Source organism: Jaculus jaculus, chromosome 16, assembly GCF_020740685.1.
Source record: "Jaculus jaculus isolate mJacJac1 chromosome 16, mJacJac1.mat.Y.cur, whole genome shotgun sequence".
NCBI classification, from domain to species: domain Eukaryota; kingdom Metazoa; phylum Chordata; class Mammalia; order Rodentia; family Dipodidae; genus Jaculus; species Jaculus jaculus.
In genome coordinates, this window is record NC_059117.1 from 17,565,138 (window position 1) to 17,582,342 (window position 17,205).

The following is a 17,205-nucleotide window of genomic DNA, read 5'->3' on the forward strand; positions in this document are numbered from 1 at the left end:
GAATGTGAAAACCCAGATTTTTTTTTTTTTTTTTTTTTCGAGGTAGGGTCTCACTCTGGCCCAGGCTGACCTGGAATTCACTCTGTAGTCTCAGGGTGGCCTCGAACTCATGGCAATCCTCCTACCTCTGCCTCCCAAGTGCTGGGATTAAAGGCGTGCGCCACCACGCCCAGCAAACCCAGATCCTTGTTTCCAGTTGCAACCGCTTATTAAACGGAGAATGCCAAAGGCATCTATGGCAAATATAAGTGCTTGTCATTGCGCACATTTACCATGAGTACACTTACATGGACCAGTCCTGGGTCATTCTCTTTTATTTTGTTCAGGCAACCCAGACAGGGCATAAAACATCGCTTCCCATTTACTTGGAGACTTCTGTTTTATCTAATTTAACCAATCCTGTCAAGTCCTGAAATACGTATTTTTCTCATTGAAGCTTTCATAAGGCACATTAAATTACGCTCAGGCCTTTGTTACTTCACTGGTGACTTGAGCTATAGCTTGCAATTGCTGAAGTGTGTGAGGCAAAGTGGCCCGGTGGGGACATCTCATCGGGTAAACGTTCTGCCTGAGCTAAGGAGCATGCCGGACCCCAAGGGGTCCCAAACCTTTCTGAAACAGATGCAGGATGCTAAGTATGGGATACTCACAGGACGACCTCCACGTGGTCCAAAGCCCACTGATCGTGACCTGTCCCGTTGTGGCGCGGTTGCCACCAGCGCAGTAAAACTCCTTTCATCCGTGCCTCCCTGGGTTGCGGATAGAAGGGAACAGAGGTTCAATACCACGGACCTTTCTGGAACGTGCCTTCCGGGCCTTCCAGGGCTGTAATAGACTAGTCTAGTGAAACTTTGGACATGGAATCTAGATTTGCTTGGCACTCTTGTCACTAGTGTTAGACTTGGCTGGCCACTTCGGGGCTTGTCACGTTTGTCTATTTTCCTCTTTCCTCTTGCGCAAGCAGAGCATTGCATGTGACCAACAGACAGGGCACACGCGGGGACCGATGCTAAGTAAGACTGACATGGCTGCTTATGCGGAGTGGTTTCCAAAGTGCTCACCAAACAGATCTTGGGTTTTGTTTCCTAAAGGGCTAGATATACTACTTAAAGGAAGAGAGAAATATGCACAAGGTGCCTTGGTATTTAGCTTCCATCCTTCATTCAGTCATTCCCTGGGGCCCTTCTGCACTTGAAAATCTGCCTTGGTGTTAACAGAAAACAGTAACACGCACTTAAGATTGGGGTTTCTCTTGGGGCTGCCATTGCCTAGCTGGAAGGCACTGGTTCAGGAACTTCCCCCAATTTCCACCTAAACTTTATGGGGGGTGGGAAGGGACAAGACCTGTCATTTCCCTTCAGGCCACTCACAGGGGGACATTGTAGGACACTCTCTGCGCTTGCGTGAAGTCCTTGGGCTGGTGCTGAGCGATGACGTGCCAGGTGATGCCGTTGTTGACGCTGTACTGCAGGAGCACCGCCTTGTCCACCGAGTGCGGGCCGCTGAGGTCACTGTTGCAGCTGTCTGTCTGGGACGTGCTCCCAATTTGCAGCACAAACATAATTTTGCTGAAAGAAAGTACAGGGGAAATCATCTCTCCACAAAATTCCTGAGGTATTAAAGGAGTTAGAATTTCTCAGTTTTTTAAAAAAATTTATTTATTTATTTATTTGACAATGAGAGAGAGAGAGACAGAAAGAGAGAGAATGGGTGTACCAGGGCCTCCAGCCACTGCAAACAAACTCCAGATGCATGTGCCCCCTTGTGCATCTGGCTAATGTGTGTCCTGGGGAATGGAACCTGGGTCCTTTGGCTTTGCAGGCAAATGCCTTAACCACTAAGCCACTCCTCCAGCCCAGAATTTCTCAATTCTTGTTTTTTCCTAAAGTCCATATTTCAAGACAGCTGGCTCTCTGTGGACTCTGTACCCGAGGATTCCATAGACCAGACATTCTGGAAACAAAAACTAAATTTTTACTGAATGTGCACAGGCTTTCCTCCTTACCATATTCCTGAAGCAAGACACTACAACAGCTATTTACATAGTGCATACATTGTACTGGGCATTGTTAATAATGTAGAGATGATTTACAGTACCCAGGAGGAATGACATAGGCTATGTGTAAATGCATCATTTTATAGTAGGAACTTAGGGCATACATGGGGATCCCGGAACTAATCTTCTGTGTATACTAGAAATGACGGTATGATAACAATAGTTAAGAATAAGTCATGTCAGACATGTGAAAAATAACTCCAGAGGGCAAAAAACTAGGACTTTCAAAGATGTATTCTGATCACAGTATTTCCCCTGAAATATCTACTATGCTCTACGCAGTATTATGGGCCAGGCAGCTGAGGACATGGAATTAAAGCCCAGCATGAGTGGCACACACTTCCGACAGGCAGCTCCAAGATGCACAGCATCTGCTCAAGGACACATCACCGTGTGTGTTTTAGGGGAGGTTGTCTCGAGATCAGATCCGAGGGAAAACGGAGTCAGACCACGCTGGCCCAGGCGCCCGTCTGCTTTCCTGCCGAACATGCCCTTTTGTGTTTCACAGCATTCTTGGCCTTAGAAGACACAGCTTTGCAACCCAGAAAACACTCCTGCAAGATTTCTAGTGACTAACTGAATGTTACTGTTTAGAGCAAGTGGTCAAATCAAGAACTAGACTTAAAGTTTGAACATGTGCAAATTGATGTAAAATAAATTCAGTTGTATATATATAGAATGCGCATGTTCATCAAACAGCCAGCTGCAGCTGTCTGTGGGTCAAGGAAGGCATCAGGTTGTCTCTAGATCTGTTTGGTAGGAAGGTGGATATGACTTTTCGTTTTTCCTTGGTTGCCATACAGAATTTAGTTTTATTATATTTTCATTATTTATCACATCTAAGGCCCCTAAACCAGTTTTTTTTTCCTTAACTGTGGGCAGTCAGGCTGTCCACTTTTTTTTTTTTTTTTAGTATTTAGTTTTATTTATTTATTTATTTGACCGAGAAAGAGGAAGAGAGAGAGAGAGCGAGCGAGAGAGAGAGAGAGAATGGGCATGCCAGGGCCTGCAGCCATTGCAAAGGAACTCCAGATGCGTGTGTCCCCTTGTGCATCTGGCTAACGTGGGTCCTGGGGAACTGAACCTGGGTCCTTTGGCTTTGCAGGCAAACACCTTAACCGCTAAGCCATCCCTCCAGCCCCCCCAAACCAGTTTTTTTTTAACCTTTGATAATACTAATACTTTTCAAAGTCAAAGGCTTCAGGTAAATAGCTACATTATTTTTTGCCCAGGCTGGACTCAAACTCTTTATGTAGTTGACAGTAACCTTGAACTCCTGCTCCTTCTGTCTTCAGCTCTCAGGCGAGGCACGCACCACCAGCACACCTGGTCAACCTACCACATTCTTGTAGCAAACACATAATTCTCAAAGAGTCACACAGCTTCTGAATACTTGTAATCATTCAGTGACTACTCTACCAGGCACGCCCAACCTTTAAAAAATTTTTGTTTGTTTATTAGCAAGGAGAGAGAGAGAGAGAGAGAGAGAGAGAGAGAGAGAGAGAGAGAGGGGGAGGGAGAGAGAGGGATTGAGGGAGAGAAAGAGAGAGAGAGAGAGAGATCGAGGGAGAGAAAGAGAGAGAGAGATCATGATAATGGGTGCACCAGAGCCTCTAGTCACTGCAAACAAACTCCAAATGCATGCATCACTTTGTGCATCTGGCTTTACATGGGTTCTGGGAATTGACCCGGGGCCATCAGGCTTTGCAAAGCAAGTGCCTTTATCCACTGGACCATCTCTCCAGTCCCATGTCCAGCCTTTATTTTGAGGTAAGGTCTCACTCTAGTCCAGGTTGACCTGGAATTCACTATGTAGTCTTAGGGTGTCCTTGAACTCTAACCTCTGCCTCCTGAGTCCTGGTGTGCACCACCGTGCCTGGCACATCCAACCTTTTAAAATGTGATACAACATTGTTGTCTATGGATATATGCTTGAGAACCTCACAATCAAGTTACAAAACAATCGCTGAATGTTTCAAAGTAGGCTTAAAAGTTTTTTCTTTCTTTCTTTTTGTTCATTTTATTTATTTATTTGAGAGTGACAGAGAGAGAGAGAGAGAGAGAGAGAGGGAGAGAGAGAGAGAGAGAGAAAGAGAGAGAGAGAGAGAGAGAGAGAGAGAGAGAGAGAGAGAAAGAGGCAGATAGATAGATAAATAGAGAGAAAGAGAGAATGGGAGCACCAGGGCTTCCAGCCACTGCAAATGAACTCCAGACATGTATGTTCCCTTGTGCATCTGGCTAACGTGGGTCCTGGGGAATCGAGCCTCGAACCGGGGTCCTTAGGCTTCACAAGCAAGTGCTTAACCACTAAGCCATCTCTCCAGCCCCCTAGGCTTACAATTTTGTGTCGGGCTACATTCACAGCTATCCTTGGCCACATGCAGCCCACGGGTTGAAGGGTGGACGTGCTTTCCAGCTTAGTCTATTGCTCTGGGCTCTTCTCTTGAATTACAGAGACACAAAGCTATGTTTGTCATACTCAGCAGAAGAATAGGAAAGGACAGGTGTGGAAGGAAACTCAAGCTTCTCACGTTCTCTTTTCCCTGTCACTTCCTGGTTCATCTACATTGTTTCTGTCCAGTCCATTCTATATTAATCTCCAGCCCCTATGGCACGTGATGACATTCACCCATTCTCTATTTGTTTACTGAACTTACATATGCTAAACATAGGTAGATGTTTGCATTTCTACAAATCTTCACACACATACTTGCATTTGAATGCTTGCCTGTGATCAACAATAACTTGTCTATACCAGGCATGTCCAATCTGCGGCCTCTCTTCTGCATGCAACCCAGGGTAACTATGAATATGGCCGAATACATTTTTAGATGATGTCACATCACAGTGTCAAAAGGTTACATGGATTGTCCCTAACCAATTATCTGTGTTTGACTCTTTCTCCTATGTCACCATCACCTAGCTAGCATGCATGGAAAGAAATACAAAGACATTCTCAATAAATTTAAGTGAGAGTAATTCAGTTATTAAAACATACAATGCTTCCTTGTACCAAATTCAGATGTACCAAGTTCAAACAGTTATGCACCACTTAGTGACAACTTTCCACCAAGTTCATGAGCTCACTGTAGATCATGAAGGGGCTTGTGACCAATTCTGTGTTTGGAATATATCACAGGGGTTTGGTTACCTTGCTCGAGTGAGATCCAGTGGTTTGGTAGCAGCTTGCCTTATCTGACAGCCATTAAAGTAGAGTGAGTCTCCGTGGGCATAAGGTGCCAGCTGCCCACAGCCACTTCCTATCGCGCCACCTTGAATGGTCTCCCAGTTTGCCTCAGTGACTCTTGCTGACTCAAAATTATCTTTAATATAACTAGGAAGATCATGACTGAAAACAGAACAATCATCACCTAGGGGGACAGAAATAATCACAGATGCCAGAATCAGCTGGAATAAACATAATCATCTAAGATTAAGAACATACATCTAATTTTAGATTTAGTTGTTATTGCAAGAACGGAAAAGTACCAAGGAGATATGGACTCCCAGAAACAAATGCTTTCCTTTTATTTGGGTAATTATTAGCTAATATTGATGAAAAAGATCACATGAGTTTTCAGTTAATGATCATTGGTATGACTATACTAACATACTTATTAGATGTACAAATTTTTTAAAAAATACTACAGCATCTGACCAAGCCTTGTGTGTTTATCAATAATGGGTTGCAGCAGGGAGTGCTCACTCTCACATGAGAGGCCAGTCTAGTTTCTTTTTTTTTTTCACAGCATGATTTTGTAAAAATCAACTAAATCACAGTGTTGTTTTCCATCCAGCTGACACTTGATAAGTCCTAGGAGCAGAGCCTGTGTCTTGATTCATTATTGGGTTCCAGCACTCCACGCAGTATTTAGTACCTTTGAGACACCCATTAGTGACCCTAGCTTAAGTACATGAATCACAAATAAACTCGAAGTGTCTCCCAGAAACTGCTGAGCTGAGAAACTGGATTTTAAGTAAGACATTATATGAGCAATTGTGTGTGTGTTTCCCCTTCTCCTGGATTTGAGCAGTGCATATTTTCTAAATGTTCATAATATCTCAAAATCAAAAGGCCAGACTTCTGTCGAGTCAGGGGAGAGGGCAAATTCCAGACAGCAAGAACTCCACGTGAGACATTTGATTCATTAATTTGTCCAAAGTTTAAATCCTTCAACTAATGCCTAGACAGACCCAGATGGTGTCAGTGGTAATGATGGCAGAGTGAGAAGGGAGATGGCTAAGAAATGTACAACATCAGAGATGTGCAGCTGTCTACATTAATTATATCCATTTTGTTTGGAAGCAAAAAAAAAAAATAGCATCGGCTAAGAAATCTAAATGGATCATACTGCAGAATTCAAATATATGTATTTTAACATTGTACACTTGAGGAACATTATATAATTCTGATCCTCTTTCGAAGAAGTCTCTCAGCTGTGAGAACCAGCAAGGTGGCTGGAAAGAACCCCAAGCTGGTCTTCTTTCTGACTTTCTGACTATGTGATCTCTGGCAAGTTACTTACCCTCTCTGAGTCTCAGTTTCTTTTCCTGTAAGGTGGTAATCATCACCTTAACTATCACTAACTACTACATGGCTCTAAAGCATGAAGTGGTATAATGCTATATAAATACTATAAATCCCACGACTATGTAAAGTTCAAAAATTTCTCAGTTTTGCTATAGGTCAAGCTAAGCTTTGAGGATAGAATGGTCATTATGTCAAGTGAACTTTGGTCATTATGTCAAGTGAACTTTGTAAAGGCAGAGGCTAGAAACTTTGGATGAAAACCAAGCAGGCTTCTAGAAGGCCAACAGGCATTTTTCTAAAGATCAGTTGCTGAACAAACACTATGTCTGAAATGTAAACAGCCTCCAGGAGCCTAAGCAGCAGCTGGAATTAGTTTCTTTGAGCCAGGAGGTTCTTCCCTGAGTCACACAGTGGGTGGAGAAGCGGGGTATCTTGAGTCATTGGCTAGATCATGGGAGGACAGAGGCCAAGGCAGGACAGACACAGGTAGATGGACGCTAATGGAAACTGATGATGCATTTAGAGACAGTCACTGCGTCAGGACAGAGGGAAGCTCCAAACTGGAAATGGAGTTTGAGGTTTAGCTAGGAGCAAGGAGTCATTTGAAAGACAGGTTGGGGGTCATTAGGCATCATAGAATATCCTAACTCATTTACTTACAAATATTAATTGTTATCCACAGAATATATTGAATAGACATATATTATATATATATGTATACATATGAAAATGCCATAATAAAAGACATTGTTTTAGGTTTCAGCTCAAGATTTTAAACCAAAAATGCTTTTAGGGACATATAAAAAAAAACCTATGCCTAAGCTGGGTGTGGTGGCGCAAGCCTTTAACCCCGCACTTGGGAGGCAGAGGTAGGAGGATCACCATGAGTTCAAGGCTGAGATTACAGAGTGAATTCCAGGTCAGCCTAGGCTAGAGTGAGACCGTACCTCGAACAAAACAAAACAAAACAAAACAAAACAAAACAAAACAAAACAAAACAAAACAAAACAAAACAACAAAACCCCAAACCCTGTGCTTGATATTGATATCTCATTCCAAAGATAAATAAACTCTGTGGTCAAGGAATGTGGTGTCTATCTCAAACTCCTGAGCCTGGAGCTTCTATCCGTTTCCAAGTGCACAGCCGGGCGTGTGTGTGTGTGTGTGTGTGGGAGCCCGTACAGTCCCGATTCAACAGCAGCCCAGGGGTCCGACCTTGGAAGCTTTCATCGCAGATGCAGACAGCGCCACTGGTACAGTAGCCGTGCCCACTGCAGAGCTTGGGGCAAGCCTCTCCGATGTACACGTGGTCGATGGCCCAGCTTTGCTTCTCAGCTTCTTCTCCCTTCTGGATCCAGCGGAACTGTGTGGCACTGAGAGACCCACGGAAAGCACAAGAGAGTCAAAACAGGCTGTACTCCCTGCCTGTGGAATGGGGATGTGTGGGAAGGGCTCCAAAAACTTCTACCTGAAGCCCTGTTAGGGGAGACGTGAGTAAATTTGTATCCCTAAAGACTTAGGGAGTCTGCTCTGGAATGGCATTCTGGAAACCTGCACCTTTGAATGTTGTTCCGTTTTTATTATCTCTTTGTGCATGTATGTGATAGGCGCATATGGGTGCACATGCACTGTAGCATGCATGGGGAGGCCGACGGCGACCTCAGGGTGTCTCTCCTATCCTTACACCCTTCTGAGACAGGATCTCCTGTGCCTGTGTTTCTCGTGAGCCGCTGGGTTCTCTTGGCTCCACCTCTCACTGCTGTGCTGTGCCCCCTTGAATCAGGCTTTATGGGGGTGTTGAGAAGACTGAACTCAGGTTGACAAGCCTGCAAGCAAGGGCCATTAATGGCCGAGCCATCTCAGCCCCATTCTTTCAGGTTTTCATGGGAATTTCCTACCTATTCTATAATTTTATGTCCATTTTTTTTTTCCCCAGCAGAAGTGTATCATTTTTTCTAAGTCTTTCAGCAAAAGGAATGCTGCTGTAGGAAGAGTGCTCACTGGTGGGTTGTCAGCAGCTCTGTGCGTCTCCGGGGTCCTGCACCATGTCGATCCAGACCAGCAGCACGGCCTCCGGGAAGGCAAGACTGCAGGCAGGTCTCAACTCTGGTCTCTGCTCATGGCCAGTGAGTGAGCTCAGCACAGACATAACGTACAGTTGAAAGAAAATTCAAGATCTAGGAGTCATTTAGGTGAGGTCCTGTTTCTTTTTATTTATTTACTTTTCTTCTTGAGACATGTCATTGCCATCTGGAACTTGGGGTTGTCAAAAGAGGCATAGGAGAAACAAGGGGAAAGGATCCCAGGGCTATGGCACTAACTGTTCCAGCTCTCTGCATAAACTCAATAGCTCATAAACTGCCAGTCCCAGACAGTTTCATGGGGTCTCCTTCATATGCAACCCACCTGGAGGAGACATGGTCAGGCAGCTGGATGGTGATCCTTTTCCAGCTCGAGCTGTTGACGGCATTGTAGATGGTGGCTTCATGGAACTGGAACGGGGAGCAACCGATGCTGTTTGAAGAGGAGGGGAGGCACTGGGTCTGCACAAGCTGCCAGGAATCGGCCCTGCAGAAGCCGAGTTGTATTAGATGTTAGCAGATAGACACGGTAGATCAGGAAAAGACCCAATGAAAATAAGTTACCAAGGAAGTTAAAAAAAAACTTCTCATAAGGGCTGGAGAGATGGCTTAGTGGTTAAAGTGCATGCCTGCGCAGCCCAAGACTCAAATTCGACTCTTCAGGTCCCAGGTTAGCCAGATACACAAGGGGGTGCACATGTCTGGAGTGGCTAGAGGCCCTGGTACGTCCATTCTCACTCACTCTTTCTTTAAACTGATATCAGCACAAGGGTGATGGAGAAAGACATTGAGGACACTCAACACCTACCAAACCAGACATCTAGATGCTCCTAAGTGCCCATTACTGAAGTAGACTTAAAATGCTCCCACAATGGCTCAGGGAATCTTGTGGAAATGGGGGCGGAAAGATTGTTAGAGCCACAACTTGGGACATTTTGCACACATTGCCTCTCCCCCATAACTGACTGCTGCCCCATAATGCATTACCCACAATCCCCATGGAGTTGACCTGCATCCCCAATGAGGAAGCCCTCTTCAGAAAAGGGGCAGGGAGGAGGGAAAGGATGGTACCAATATGTGATGTTTACATACAAAATATGTCCAAATCTAATAATAAAAATAAAATATATATTAAAAAATTTCTCATAAGATGTATTGTTGACTCTTTAAAAGAATGCGTGTATCCACTGATAACAGAATGAAACAATAATATACATTAATGATGAATTCTGGTGACTTCTCATTAATATTGTTAGTAGAAACATCAATTGACAAAACAATTCTCTCTACCCAGACTTAGTTTAACATAATTAATTTTTTAAAGTGAGGGTAGAGACAGGGTAATTGTCAAAGGAGATTTCCCATGTCAGACTTTCATTCATGGTTCCTGGCTTCTTTCAGGAGACAGAATTCTGGCTGAAGCTTAATCAGATCACTTATGTAAATCTTTCTTGCTAGGCATGGTGGTGTACACCTTTAATCCCAGCATTTGGGAGGCAGAGGTAGGAGAAGGATTGCTGTGAGTTCAAGGCCACCCCGAGACTACATAGTGAATTCCAGGTCAGCCGGGCTAGAGAGAGAACCTATCTTGAAAACAAAAACAAAAACAAAAACAAAAACAAAAACAAAAACAAAAAAAACCCCAAAAAGTTTTCTTCAGGTTGCTTGAAAATGAACAACATGAACAAAATCATTCTACTCTGAAGACAAATTTTGTGTTTTATTTATTTTATAATATAAAGTTTCTTAACTGCTGTCTAGTGTGAAAACTGGTTTTTCATGGTTTGAAGAAAACAATGTGAAGACATATGGGGTAAATTTTATATGAATAAAAATTGTATGAAAGTACACATGGAGAGACACTTTATTTTAAATTCATTTTTATTTTTATTTTTTGGTTTTTCGAGGTAGGGTCTCACTCTAGCTCAGGCTGACCTGGAATTCACTATATGGTCTCAGAGTGGCCTTGGACTCTCAGCAATCCTCCTACCTGTATCTCCCAAGTGCTGGAATTAAAGGCGTGCGCCACCACGCCTGGCTGACACTTTGTGTTTTGAGTAGGGTCTCTCTAGGTATTTACCCTAGCCTCCCAAGTGCTAGGATTAAAGGGATGAACCTCCATCCCCTGGAAACTCCCATGAATAAATATGCAAAATTCCTCTTTGTAAGTAGCTACCTAAGCATAGATAAATACCCGAATTGTGTGTTTAGGTCTGGAAAGAATTGTGAAGTCTTCTTTCACTAACCTTGCATCCTTAGTATACTCCAACATCACGGAATGAAGGTCACCACAAGAAGTGGCTTCACAGCCCACCACGATCTAATGCAGACACAAACAGTCAACATACAAGCAAGACTCAGTGAAACTCGATGATATCTTAAGGAACTCATTAGCTGTCTCTTTTTTCAACATCATGTCTGCCACAGCATGGAGAAACCATTCTTTTGAATTGTTGAAGACAGGCAATTTTTAAAGGCGATGGGAATGAAGGTTTTATTTCTAGTAACTTAATTGGCATATCAGATTAAATAGATTTGAGTAAGATAAATTGGCTAAAAATAGTAATGTGACTTTTGGAGAGAAATTGAAAGCATCTTATTCAAAATTTTTCCAATAATATGCAAGCTTCCTAGATGTTTTAACAATATTTGGGATTGAAAATAGCAAATTTTAATAACTAAATATTCATTTTTAAAATACTTATTTGCAAGGAGAGAAAGAGAGAGAGTGAGAGCAAGCAAGAGAGAGAACGAGAATGGGCATATCAGGGCCTCTAGCCACTGCAAACAAACTCCAGAAACACAAGCCACTTTGTGCATCTAGCCTTACATAGGTGCTGGGGAATCAATCCCAGGCCTTCAGGCTTTGTAAGCAAACACTTTTAACCACTGAGCCATATCACCAGCCTCTTAATATTGATTTTTTATGTCTCTATACTTTTCCATACTACATGCAATTAGATGTTCAAACTATTAATGCAAAAATGTTATAAAATTGAGTCATTCATGTAGTACTACATGGCAACTGATTGTACCACTGGAGCGCCAGTGGTGATTCTAATTTAAGTACAAATTGCTAATCAACAAACCGCATGTCCAGTGCTGACAGTATATAAAGTCAGTGCTAAAATTGTCAGGCCGTACATGCATGACTAAAAAGCATCTTGGATTCAGTAGTAGAATAAGAAGTGTATTACAATAATGGTAATGCAGTCGTAGAAGACATAAATAAAATTCTCTAGTGCCTCACAGGACAGTCGACTGTTGAAGGTTCATGATGAAGCAAGAGCTGGGCATTGTCAAAATCCCATCTGATGCTGATGTTAGTCAGGGAGGAGTGGAGAGAGAATTTACGGCATTTCACTTAAATAAGGCCAGAATGGAGGTAGTAACCAGTGCAAGTGGAGAGAAAAGAAACGCAGACTGTTCAAGATTAGGACTAAAAGAGCTATTAGGATGTGACAAGTGAAAAATCAAAGGGCACCTTAACACTTGAAGCTGTTTACTAGGTGAAAGGTGGTGCCTTCAACACAATATGGCAGTCAGAAAGAAAAGCTGGAGTGGGAAACCAGACGCCAAGTTCCCTGCTAGAAGTACTGAATCGAGGCACCCCGGGCAAAGTCAGAAATGCGCCGAAGCTATTGAAGACAGAGGCGGTAGTGAGCCAGTCTGGGTCTGTTCTGCAGAACAGAGGCTTCCTTTTCAAGCTATGACACACGAAGACAGAGGACTGGGCAAAACGCCCACGGGTGAGAGGCAATGAGAAGAAGGAATCTGAGGGCTGAAGAGATGGCTTGGTGGTTAAGCACTTGCCTGTGAAGCCTAAGGACCCTGGTTCGAGGCTCGAGTCCCCAGGACCCACGTTAGCCAGATGCACAAGGGGGCGCACGCGTCTGGAGTTCATTGGCAGTGGCTGGAGGCCCTGGCGCGCCCATTCTCTCTCTATCTGCCTCTTTCTCTCTGTCACTTTCAAATAAATAAATAAAAATAAACAACAAAAAATATATATTTTTTTTAAAAGAGAAGAAGGAATCTGAGATGCACTGAGAAACGCTAACATTTAGGGGGTACTCGGGGGGGGGGTTGAACATCCATAGAAGTGGACAGAAACAGATCTTAGGGTGATAAGATGAAAGCTTGCACCAAGCAGAAGGGGGCTCTGTGCCCAAGCTGGCGAGGTTGAGGATGACACGCTTGGGTCAGCAGCAGAGGAAAGGCGGGCGGGTGAAAGCGGAGGCCTGCAGTATACGGCGGTCTACAATGACCACGAAGAGCTGTGCTAATGACATGCCCCCGAGTGTTGGGGGCCGACCTTTCTCCCTTTTGCTTTTCAGTAAATTGACTTGGTCGGAGGGGGAAAAAAAGTTACAATCTCCTTTAGCTCTAGGTTGGCAGAAGCATCCAAGGAGGCCACATTCAGTCCAGGCAAGTGTGACTGCCTCTGATATGGGCCGTGATGGGACTGGTAGAGGGAAAACCTGGCTTGGTAGTTGGGGTAGCAGAACACTGGATATGACCTTGAACATCCTTCACGTCATGAAAACTAAGTATTGTCTGGAGGGAATGGTAGATTTCGGGAGCTTGCCTTATCCTCCGATCTCTGAAGAAGAGCTTACCAGAGAGCCAAGGCAAAACGAAAACATTTTTTACTTTAATCAAGACTTATTATTAAGAATGGTTGTGGTACAGCTTTTAAAATGAAGGCATTAAGCTGGGCATGGTGGCACACGCTTTTCCTCCAATACTTGGGAGGTAGATGTAGGTGGATCGCTGTGAGTTCGAGGCCACCCTGAGACTATGTAGTGAATTCCAGCTCAGCCTGGACTATAGTGAGACCCTACCTCAAAAAACAAAACAAAACAAAAAAAGAGAATAACTGACGTCTTTGAAAATCTTTTGTGATAAACTGCATTTCTGTAGCAGCTTTAAAAGCAGCACGTTTTTGCATGAGAGACATCAATTCTTTTGCTCTCTGAGTGTCTTAGCCGCCTGCTATGCCTTCCTGTTTATGCTTCTATTTAAAGGAGTCAAGAACCCTTTTTCATTTGTTGAGACATCAGGAGCTTCTAAGTTAGTTAATGCCAGATTTGCGGAGTCAGGGACAAACGAAAATTGAAAGTTAACTAAGTAGGGATGGATGGACAAGCAGATGGTTTCCTCATGTAATAGGCAGTGGCTGGGGATGGGGAGGGGAGAGAGGATGAGATACAAGAGAGCTACAGACAGTTGGCAGATAGAGACACCTATCTGAGCTTTTTATTGGGTAAATGAAATCAAGACTACATGTACGAGATGCGATACAATTATATTTATTGCTGTGGCCCAACACCTTCGAGATTTTTTTAAAATCTATGCTCAAATAATCATACTTACATGAGGGCCTTTGTGAAAGATTACTTCTTTCATTCATGACAGACAGTCTCTTTTAATGAATGAAATCAATCATCTCCCTCTACTTGTCAGAACACTTTCTCCCACGACCCAAATAGAACACCACTTTCTTGTTTCGAAGAGCCTTTTTCCCCCCTTACTTTAAATTGCATCATATATCCTGGCTGTATAATGAGTTCCCGGGAAGAGAGAGCATTGTGAGCCTTGTCCTTCTTCTTATTTGGCCAGTAGAGGTGGAAGGATGGATTGCCACAGAAGCCTGCTGTCCTTACTGCATTAGGATAAAAACTCCAGTTTTCTTCATGGGAAATGCCTTCTGCCAAAGAAATGGAAAACAATGTGGCATATTACTTTCTTGGGCTGAGTGGTTTGTTGTTGATTTACTTTCTTTGTAAGATAATTATTTATTTGTGTGTGCATGGTTGCGTGTGCCATGGCATTCACGTGGAGGTCAAAGGACAAGCCCAAGGTTTCTGGGTGCCTGCCATCTTCTGTGAAAGAGGGTCTCTTGCCTCTACAAATAAACTGCCAGGCTACAGAGGTACTTCAGACTAGCTGGCCCACAAGTCCTGGATTTTCCTGGCCTCTCCCTCTCATTGTTATAGGGTGCTGGGATCACACATGCATGTGCCACTTTGCGTCTGGCTTTATGTGCATACTGGGTAATTGAACCTGGGTTGGTAGGCAAGCACCTTTAACTGGTGAGCCATCTCCCGAGTCTCTGATTTACTTCATTTATGACCTACCTTTTTGTTCACTATTGAGGAGTGATACTTATTTTATTCTACTGCCTTAACATATAAATTCCAGATGAGAATTTGAAGTTAGAAAATAATAACAAAGGCTGCTCTACTGATTATTCCACTTTAAAAACACAGGCTGGGAAAATGGTTTAGCAGTTAAGATGTTTGCCTGAGAAGCCTAGGGACTCCGGTTTGATTTCCCAGGACCCACATAAGCCAGATGCACAAGGAGACACATGTGTCTGGAGTTTGTTTGCAATGGCTAGAGGTCATGGCATGCCCATTCTCTCTATCTGCCTCTTCCTCTCTCTCTCTCAAATAATAAATAATGGGGGGGAGGGAGGGAATTACCATGGGATATTTTTTATAATCATGGAAAATGCTAATAAAAATTTAAAAAAAATAAATAAAATATCAAAAAAACCCACAATTGCTTGTGTAGATAACTTGCAACCTTATGAAACTCTTCTTGACAATTTCAATATGAATTTCTTTCTTAAAACATAGTTATGAGAGAGAGAGAGAGAGAATATGCATGGGTGTGCCAGGGCCTCTAGTCATTGCAAACAAACCCATGTGCATCTGGCTTACATGGGTTCTGGGGAGTTGAACCTTGGTCCTTAGGCTTCATAGGCAAGTGCCTTAATTGCTAAGCCATCTCTCCAGCCCTGCAATATGTATTTCTTCCTTCTTTCTTTTTTAAAAAATATTTTATTTATTTATTTATTTGAGTGAGTGAGAGAGAGAAAGAAAGAAGCAGATAGAGAGAAGGAGAATGGGCATGCCAGGGACCCCACCCACTGCATACGAATCCAGACACTTGTGCCCCCTTGTGCATCTAGCTCATGTGGGTCCTGGGAAATTAAACTGGGTCCTTTGTTCAGGCAAACGCCTTAACCGCTAAGCCATTTCCCCAGCCCACAATATGTATTTCTAAGACACAGAAAAAACTAAAAGAACGACGATCATTTTGAGATATTATAATTCCAAACTACATGAAGGAAATATTTTGTAGTTAGCAGGATTTACTGCTAAAATGAAAATTTCAGTTGACATCTTAACAAGTGACCAACTCTGAAGATTTGCAAACCACAGGGTGTAGCGATAGTAGATATCTGTCGGGCAGCATGCACTAGGCTGTCTGAAACATAAACAGCTCACAGAGAAGAACACTGTTTACTGCTTTGCTTCTTACCATCATCAAAAGTGTCCACTAACTGACTTGGATTAATTTCTGCTCCACCAATCAGAATGTTGTCTAGTGCCCACTGGGCACGCTCCACCCCAGAGACCACAATTCCGTTGCTGATCACAAAAGGCTGCCACCAGCGAAGTCGAGTTGTGTTGGTGAGAGCATCCTCGGGAAGAAGTATGTAGTCGTGTCTAACAGAAATGTATTTCTGGAAATCCATCTCATGAAGCAAAGTCCAAGTAATTCCTATAAAAGCAAAGGTAACTACATAAAAACATATCTGCTCAAGTTTGGCCAAACAGGCCAAATGACCGAATGAGTGCAATAGTGGCATGTCTGCTCTGGGGGAAACCAACTGCTCTCTAATTGGACTGGAGTCCAGCTCTGGAGGGAATACATGCCTGGTACTGAAAACCTAAACAAAAGCCTATGGCAGGGTAGGTCATGAGCCTTAGGGGTATAAAGCCTGTTCTTGTCTGGCTAAATGCATAAATTATTCTCACCAAATTGCCCTGAAAGCATTACACTTAATGTTCATATTTATATGTTAATGCTACTCTCACTTTTGGTTAGAAAAGCTTCTCTTTGCAGATGGGAAGACCCAAAAGGCAACACAGTGCTGAGAAGATGGGACAGAGGAGTGTCCAGCACTGAAACATCTATCACATCCTCCAAGGCTCAGGGTCCATGGCAGAAGAGGTGGCAGAAAGAATGTAAGAGCCCTAGGAAGGGCACCACTCCTTACAATGCAGCTGTCCAGTAGGAAACTGGCCTCGATATCCATGACCTCGCAGTGCCTCACAATACCTTCACAAGGCCCTCATAATAGGAGAAAAAGCTGATGACATCAAAGTAAAAGAGGGACTAGTGGAGAGGGGGAGGAAATATGATGGAGAGTGGAGGTATGGAGGGGAAAGTGGGGGAGGGGAGGGAATTATCATGGTTTATTGTCTATAAGCATAGGTGTTGTCAATAAAAAAAATAATAAAAAGTATCTGGGGGAAATAAGACCATAAACCACTAGGATGCTGCAAAAACTTTAAGATTCCCAAAGGAAATGTTAACCAGGAAATGGAAACTGAATTTGGTAATTTATGTAAGTATTCACCACTTATAAGCATCGTTTCAAAATAAGGCTGATGAAGCCGGGTGTGGTGGCACATGCCTTTAATCCCAGCACTCAGGAGGACCAATGTGAGTGTGTGGCCACC

General features: G+C 43.3%; 1 protein-coding gene across 2 annotated transcripts in view; it reads right to left on the bottom strand.

Annotated features, from left to right (window-relative positions):
* The window catches only part of Reln (reelin), a 498,095-nt gene that overhangs the window by 11,965 nt on the left and 468,925 nt on the right, over positions 1–17,205 (bottom strand). For both annotated transcript variants that reach the window (XM_045135772.1, XM_004652888.2), the window contains exons 56-63: positions 15,998–16,240; positions 14,200–14,375; positions 10,915–10,988; positions 8,994–9,155; positions 7,803–7,960; positions 5,208–5,427; positions 1,371–1,568; positions 651–749 (exon numbers count right to left, since the gene is read on the bottom strand). In XM_045135772.1, coding sequence (XP_044991707.1) covers positions 651–749; positions 1,371–1,568; positions 5,208–5,427; positions 7,803–7,960; positions 8,994–9,155; positions 10,915–10,988; positions 14,200–14,375; positions 15,998–16,240 — 1,330 coding nt within the window. The remainder of the gene's footprint in view (positions 1–650; positions 750–1,370; positions 1,569–5,207; positions 5,428–7,802; positions 7,961–8,993; positions 9,156–10,914; positions 10,989–14,199; positions 14,376–15,997; positions 16,241–17,205) is intronic.